At 34.0% G+C, this 8,062-nt stretch overlaps 1 protein-coding gene across 1 annotated transcript; it reads left to right on the top strand.

Annotated features, from left to right (window-relative positions):
* The first annotated feature begins 1,839 nt into the window (after positions 1-1,839).
* On the top strand, positions 1,840-7,257 carry LOC127074877 (transcription factor GTE1). The gene is made up of 8 exons (XM_051016288.1): positions 1,840-2,073; positions 2,681-2,896; positions 3,671-3,748; positions 4,026-4,250; positions 5,279-5,377; positions 5,484-5,542; positions 6,457-6,607; positions 6,726-7,257. The coding sequence occupies exons 1-8, from the start codon at positions 1,990-1,992 to the stop codon at positions 6,912-6,914; spliced, it is 1,101 nt and encodes a 366-aa protein (XP_050872245.1). The 5' UTR covers positions 1,840-1,989; the 3' UTR covers positions 6,915-7,257.
* The last annotated feature ends 805 nt before the right edge of the window (positions 7,258-8,062 follow it).

Genomic DNA, 8,062 nt, shown 5'->3' with positions numbered 1-8,062 from the left:
TGACAGAGGTTATCGATGGGGCCACATGACAACAAACCTTGTGGAATGCATGAATGAGATATTCAAAGGAATTAGAAATCTTCCAATAACCGCCTTGGTCAGATCGACCTATTATAAGTTGGCTTCTACGTTCGTAACTAGAGGTGAAAGATGGAGTGTGGTGTTAATGTATGGGCAAGTATTCAGTGAGTGTTGCATGAAAATCATGAAAGAGGAGAGCATCAAAGCTATCACACATGCTGTAACAGTCTTTGACCGTCATAGGCAAAATTTCAGCGTCCAGGAAATAATGGACCACAACGAGGGGAGACCAAATTTAGCCTATGTTGTCAGACTAAACAGAAGTTGGTGCGACTGTGGAAAATTCCAGGCCTTCCGCATTCCTTGCCCCCATGTCATTGCAGCATGCACATATACTCGCCAAGACGCTTACAACCATTTATCTGATGTGTACAAGACCGTCACCGTCATAAATGTATATAATAAAAGCTTCTCGGTGCTACCAATGGAGGAATACTGGTCTCCGTACGAAGGTGACATAGTTTGGCACAACGACGAGATGCGTAGAAAGAAAAAAGGAAGGTCAAACAGCACACGTATCAGGACAGAAATGGATACGACAAATAAAATGATAAGTTTATGTAGTATGTGTCGTCAACCAGGGCATAACAAGAACAATTGTCCTAATCGAGGAACGTCATCTGGGTCATAATCTTTTTGTAACATTGTATTTTTGTAGCCTTCAATTTTTATATATCATTAAGTTTTTGTTATAACGAGGTTCACAACAAACATCATTACAACATAAGCAAACTGAAAACATAATATTTCTAACTAATTACAACAATCAAAGTGATGTCATCTCGTCCGAACATCATTTCCTTAACACCTTATCAGTTTTCATTCGCACCCAACCAAAGATAATGTTGAGTCTCTCAATACTTATAATTTTTTCCCTTCTGGTATTTTCCTATCTAACCAACGAACCAACTCCCTCTTCAGTTGATCGAAAGTAGTGATGTTCCAGAAGAGCATCAACATCTGAGGTTTGTCTCTAGAATAAATCACTTTTCCATAGCGGCGACGAACACCAAACATGATTGTCAAATGATGAAATGAGATGTGAAAAAATGATTCACACAACACCTCTATTTATAACATTTTTTTTTGCATAATACACTGAGGTGTGAATCCAATTGACATCTCCTTTAAAAAAATACACATGAGCGTCAATTGGATTGACTACACAATGTGCCATAGCCAATCCAATTGGCGTCTGCACTTTATTTTTAAGAGGAGTCGCCAATTTGATTGACGTCTCCTCCTAAAAGTGGGATACTTTGGAATTTTTTTTGAAAACAGAATTATTTTGGATTTTTAAAAAAAAATTGGATTATTTTGATAAAAAAATCGAAAAAAGAGTAGGTTGACTAAAGAAATAATTTTAAGATAAAGAAATTTTAAAATAATTTATTTTATTCAATAATTCATTATTACAAATAAATTTTACTTAGTCAACATAAATTAGAAGTTTCTGTTGAAGAGATAAACTTCACAGTTTTCTATAATTTAAAAATAATTAATATATATTGTGTAAAAAAAATATTAATAATTTCAAATAATCGTTTTTGAAAACCAAATATATATAAATAACTCGATTGGATAGATACAAATTTCACATTTATATATGGTTGATCACTAATTTTATAATATAAAAATAATATTGTATATATTTAATTTATTAAAATGAATTGAAAATGATAAATTATTCATTAAAGTAATATATAGTGTTATTTCCGAATTCAATGTACATTCCCTTTATTTTTGTTTATTAAAAAAATGCAGCATTACAATTTTGGGCAAATATAAATCCCCGAAACACAAGCCATTGTACACTGTAATAAGATTGAGGAAGAAACAACACAGTACAAAAGCTGAAGAGTAGCGTAAAGAAGGGGTCTCGGTGCTGAAAATTCGAAGCTGATTACGATGGAGCTACATCCACGCGTTGATGATGATCATTTCGAGGGTTTTAGGCACTCTTTTGATGAAATTCATACCGAAGTTGACAAGGTCAGCTTTCAGCTTTGAGCTTTGCTTAATGGATCATTTCCTTTTTACTCTCACTACTGGATTAGATTCTTTCCATTTGTTTAGGTTTTTTGTTTAATCAATTAGGTTTTGTACTGTATGATTGATTGATGATGATCTCGCCTCACAAATTTAACCCCAAATCTAATCTATTGAGTTATTATTAGTACTTGATTTTCTGCATTTGGCTGGTTTATTAATTAATTAGGGCATTTAACTGAAAATCTAAAAAATATATGCTCTGGGTGATTTTGAAGTCACTATAGTAAGCAAGTTAGAGTTAATGTATTGCATAATGAATATATAATATTCTTACTCTTAGAATGATTTGGGTTAGGGCATAGCATAACTTCTTGTAAGGTGAGAATTGGTAAAACACTATCTATCTACCATCATATTTCTTCTATGGTTGAACACATGCTACAAATAAGACTGGCTATGTGTGAATAATACACACAACTAGGATGTAGGCAAAACATATGACTGAACAGGTAACATCTAAATTACTTTATAAAATATCTGAAAGTATAAGCTTGTATAATAATAAGTTTTGAACTGTGGAAATTTTACATTGTGAAATATTTTCCAGCTTGAGAAGCAAGTGATCGAGGTGGAACGGCACTACGAATCTGCTGGAAATGTTCAAGGAAGTAATTCTAAAGGTGTTTCAGTAGTAAAAGAGAAAGGCCGGGGGAAAAGTCTTGTTGGCACTAAAAAGCTGTTGCAAGATGCACCGCGTATGGAAACCGCTGCTGCAAAGAGGATGCAGGAGCTAATGCGCCAGTTTTCAACAATATTACGTCAGGCAAGTGCAAATACTTCGTAACTTTTTTTTGGGTACACTGCAATTTTGTTTTTATTTAATGATCTATATGAATGTACTGTGGCAGAAAAAAGAAACATAGGGTTTTAGGAGTAATTGCTGGAATAGTTATTGTATATCAGAATGATAGGGTACAGCCATATATAGGCATTGTACAAGACTCCAGATAGAAATATAATCACACCTAATCACTGCTCAATCATATCATATTGCTCCTAATCACTACAGCCCCCCATTTTCCTTCCCCATAAACTTCGACTGAGCAGTCATACTGCTGCATGCAATACCGGTATAGTGTTTTCTCAGTGAGCGCTATCCTCTACTACTACGTTTGATTATGTGGATTGGATACAATATACTCAATTTCGAATTGTAAGTATATTACTAGAAGCCTTAGTTTGTTTTTATTCAATCTTGGATTATTTCTCTTTGAAAAGAGTGGCGGCTAGTACATTGAATGGTTATCAATATTTAATCACTCAGCTTTATCTTTTACTTACTTTTTGTAGATGTATCATACTTTTCTTTAAATACAGTTTAATTTCTATACTCATCTACAATGTCTATTTTTTATATCTTGGTCCATGTAGCAGACTTTACATAGTAAGATTTCAAATTCCTAAGGAGTCATTCTTAAGTTCTTAAGATCAATTTCTTTTTCATTGTTAAAATAAGCGATCTCCCCTTTCTGTTGAATATATTGACCCTATCAAGTATCTTGTGAAAATCAATAGTAATGCATTTGAAGCTTTTCAGATCACTCAGCACAAGTGGGCTTGGCCCTTTCTGGAACCTGTTGATGTAGAAGGTCTCGGGCTTCACGACTATTACGAGGTAATGCCTTTTGTCATTTTGAAACTTTTCTCTTGTCATTGACTATAGTTGCCATTAATGCATAATTGAAAATTTAAATCTTTTTTTTCTACCTATGAACAAATATGCTCGAAGGCACTTATTTGTAAGAAGGTGTAAATGTCGGTTCGGTCTCTGTTTCTTTAAATGGTGGCATCAGTTTAACTGGTGAACCATCTACCTTTTATAGCAGAGTTATTTGTATACAGTTTGTCTTTGATTGTATCTCTGAAGTAATTTGTTTGATTTGATGCCCTAGATTATTGATAAGCCCATGGATTTTGGTACGATAAAAAATAAAATGGAAGCTAAGGATGACACTGGATATAAGAATGTGCGGGAGATATATGCAGATGTAAGGTTGATATTTAAGAATGCAATGAAATACAACGATGAAAAACATGATGTCCATGTTATGGCAAAGACCTTGCTGGAAAAATTTGAAGATAAATGGCTGCAATTGTTACCTAAAGTTGCTGAAGAGGTAAATTGTTTTTCAAAATATTTTTCTTTATTTTGGTAAATGAAGCTTCATTACACAGGACCTTAAGGAGTAGGTGTAATGCTAATTGTCAATTCAGAGGGGTTAGTATAGAGATGGTTGTCAAAATTGTGATTGTACGAGTGTGGAGGTTTGGAGCAATCCCAATCCTAGGGAAAACTTATTTCTGCTCGGATCTTGCTAGCATGTAGGATCAGAAAGATTTTAGGATCCAGTTAAACCAGCCTTACCCTCAAAATGCTCTTTGATGGCTAAGCTCCAGAAATTACTCATCCCAAAATCAGAAGGAAATAATGGAAACTATCCCAAACTAAACATCTTCCCAATCGCTGCAGTGACCTTTCCGGAACTGAATTTTCTTTTTTGAAATCTGACATGTTACTGGCTGCGGTTTGGTGACATGTGAGGTAATGCTTGATCATGTTGCAACTGCTGCAATGCCCTTGTTTCTTTGCTGCAGTGCTACTCGTCACTCGTGGATCTGTTGGTGTGGGCATAGGAAAGACGAGACTTAGAGAAACCTCACTTACTAAAGTGAGAAGTTTTGAACCTTTGGATTATTTTTTCAATTTTTCTAAATTTAACACAAATAATCAAAGTAATGAATAGCTATAAATCGATGGTTAGATTGACAAAAATCATATTACAAGTCTCGTAGGTAAAAATACACATACATGCATTCTTAAGGAGTTTCTCTTATTCTCTTATTTATGCAAAAAAGATTCAGTGAGGTTTTACGTTGGTTTGTTGACTGCCTAATACAACCCTCATATTTTCTCCTCAGGACAGAACAGTATACAGCGTTTGATCCATGTAGTCGATTCCACCTAATGGGAAAGGCTTTAGTTGCTGTAGTTATCTCATATCTCCTTCTATTCATCTTTTATTTATTTTATTAAGTTATTTTATAACCCAAAAACGGTCTACAGTTTTGGTGGCTGCACTGCACTAGTTGTGACAGCTGTGATACTGTCATCCGTTATGTCATTACCTTTGTTTAATTATGGTAGGAAAAGAGAGAAATAGAGGAAGAAGCACAGACTCAACTAGACAATCAACATGCTCAGGAGATGACCTATGCCAAAATAGCTAAGGATTTAGCCAGTGAGGTTGTTTATTGTTTGCTAGCCTTGTGCTTTTCAGTGCAAATCATTCGTTTGATGTATTTAGGAGTATATCTGATGGTTTATGCTATCAATTACCTGTTTTTTTCAGCTTGATGAGGTTGATCTACGCTTGACGAAACTCAAAGAAATGGTCATTCAGAATTGCAGGTTTGTCAAAAAACTGTGTATCATTATTCCTTGTCACTTTCACAAATTGTAGTGGAAACTTGTTATTGCATTTGTATATTTTGTGCTCCTAATACCACTATTACGAGGTTCAATTTCTATTGAAGTCTCCATTCCTAACACTATGATTGATATTTTAACTTCAAAAGTTGCCTAAGTAAGTTTAGTAAAACTGGGTTCTCTTGGTGGTGGTTATGAAAATTTAATGCATGTTTTTTTCTTCTATGGACAGATGGAATTAGAAATGGAAAATGAAAACATTCATAATATTTCAAATATTGCAATAACAGTTTGACATTTCATTGTTTCCTCAAATATGTTTTTAGTTCCTGAAATTATATCCACTTTTGGTTTTAGTTCTTAAATATTTTATTTATTTATATTTAAGGTCTCTTATTATTCTAAAGTGGACACTTTTAGTCCGTCATTAAATGATATCTTTTTGGTGATGATTTGGTAAACAGAATGTCACATCATCACTGCATATGCATTATATATAAATTACCCATTGCATTAAATATTGTCCACCCAACATCCTCTACTCCTCTTCTTTTTCTTCTCTTGTTCACTCTTCCCTCTTCCAAACAATCCTCAAACTCACCCTCCCGCTTCTACACTTTCCTACCTTCAGCCAAGAAGACCATCACCCATTGTGCTGGAGGAGGTACATGAAGCTGAGACTGCCCATGCATGAACTCTTTTGATTAATCTCACACAAATTCCGCTCATGAGTCATAAGACATAAACACAACCCCGTTGTTAAACCACCATTTGAATCTCTCCAAAACCAAAAAGAAAACCATTTTCTTCGCATTGCACTCCCTTTAAATCACCCAAAATAAGCTAATCCAAACGTAAAATAATGGTACTGATCCATGTTGCTAATGATACTGTAGAAAACTGTCTACTGGAGAGAGGAAAAAACTTGTGACTGCTCTGGCCAAATTGTCTCCTGAAAACCTCCAAAGGGCATTGGGTATAGTTGCTGAGAACAACCCAAGCTTCGAATCTACTCAGGTTGAGGTGGTTCTTGACTTGGATGCTCAGGTCTGTATTGTTATGTTTACTGTCAATGTCATCCATTATCAGATTGTTTATCCTATTTACGTAGTTTATTTGTTTAGCATATTTCTAGGCATTCATGTTTTGTTACTATTATTGATAGAGTGACTACACACTGTGGAGGTTACAGCATTTTGTGAAAGGTGCTCTAGAAGATCAACCAAAGATTTGTGGAGGCACAACTATTGATATTGATACTGAAGAGAAGAAAACAAATTCTAGAAAAAGGCGAGAATTTTGTGATGCTCTTGTCAATAACCTAACAAAGACTAGAAAATTATCGAATTTATGATTCGTTAGCACAGCATAGAAAGCATTGGTTTCGCCTGATTGCGCTGAAGTTGAAAACTTCCAATGTTTGATGAAGCAGCAGGGAAAATCTGTATCTCTGTTTTATCTATATAATAAGATATTCACAGCTATGTTGATGAAGCGAGTCTCTTAAATGCGCAGAAACATAGAAGCTTGTAGAAGTAACCTTGTGGAGGTGCACACCAAGTGAAGGGGAATTATATATCATTCTCTATGTTCTTTGGGTACATAGTCATCTTTATAAGAAATAAAGTAGAATATAAACTAGTCTTGTATATGTGACTGTTGATTATATGAATGTATTGGGTGTAATATTGTTTTTAGTATACTCCATTTAAAGGTTGTCACTGTGGTAATGTGTACTAGAGCATACTACCGATCTAAGTATGGATAAATTAAAAGGTTTTGAAACAAATTTAATCAAAATTGGTAATGTGTACTAGAGCATACTCCTTTGCTTTTTAGTTCGATAATGTTCATAATTGATGACTCCTTCTCGTAAAGAGTACTTTGTATCATTTTTATTATATTTTATAAAAATTATTATTATTTATTTCCTTTGCTTTTTAGTTAAATAAGGTTCATATTTTAGTGCAAATTAGTTATAAAAGGTTTTTTTTAATGAATTCAATCATTTTATCTATTATTTTTTGTTATTTAATAGGTTTATCAAAAGATATAAAATTCGACTGAAGGCTAACGATGCTACGACAAAATCTAAGCTAAGGAGGGTGAATTAATTTGGGGAATTTCTTTCCAAAACACAAATTGGAGAGTCCAAGACGAGTCAAGGTCGGGCCAGAAGATGCACTAATTTTGGGACAGATTGCGTTCCTATAAGATGCAGCGTGCTCCCTCATGTCCAGGTGCATTGTGTTCACATAAAAGCAACCTGTTTTTACGCAAATCCAGAACACCTTTTTGATGGGGTTTGTGATGGATAACCAATTTGGTATTAAGTCATTTTTCTCATGGTTTGTTAAATTTATAAAATTTATGATTTTTGGTGATAAGATAGAGTATGAATCACAAAATTATAAACAATATTTGAGTTTAGACAAAATTGAAATAAACTAAAATTAGGAAAGAAAATAATGAAAAATGATAGAAATGAGGCGCCACATTATT

The sequence above is a fragment of the Lathyrus oleraceus genome, chromosome 4, assembly GCF_024323335.1.
Source record: "Lathyrus oleraceus cultivar Zhongwan6 chromosome 4, CAAS_Psat_ZW6_1.0, whole genome shotgun sequence".
Lineage (NCBI taxonomy): Eukaryota > Viridiplantae > Streptophyta > Magnoliopsida > Fabales > Fabaceae > Lathyrus > Lathyrus oleraceus.
The sequence above is the reverse complement of the archived record's forward strand: the minus strand, read 5'-3'. Positions and strand labels throughout refer to the sequence as shown.

What these genes read in the sequence shown, in the direction of transcription:
- LOC127074877 (XM_051016288.1), top strand. Translation starts at nt 1,990, where the DNA reads ATGGAGCTACATCCACGCGTTGATGATGATCATTTCGAGGGTTTTAGG. An exon ending in TTCATACCGAAGTTGACAAG is followed by an intron (nt 2,074 to 2,680) that starts GTCAGCTTTCAG and finishes AATATTTTCCAG; the next exon opens with CTTGAGAAGCAAGTGATCGA. An exon ending in ATGGTCATTCAGAATTGCAG is followed by an intron (nt 5,543 to 6,456) that starts GTTTGTCAAAAA and finishes ATGATACTGTAG; the next exon opens with AAAACTGTCTACTGGAGAGA.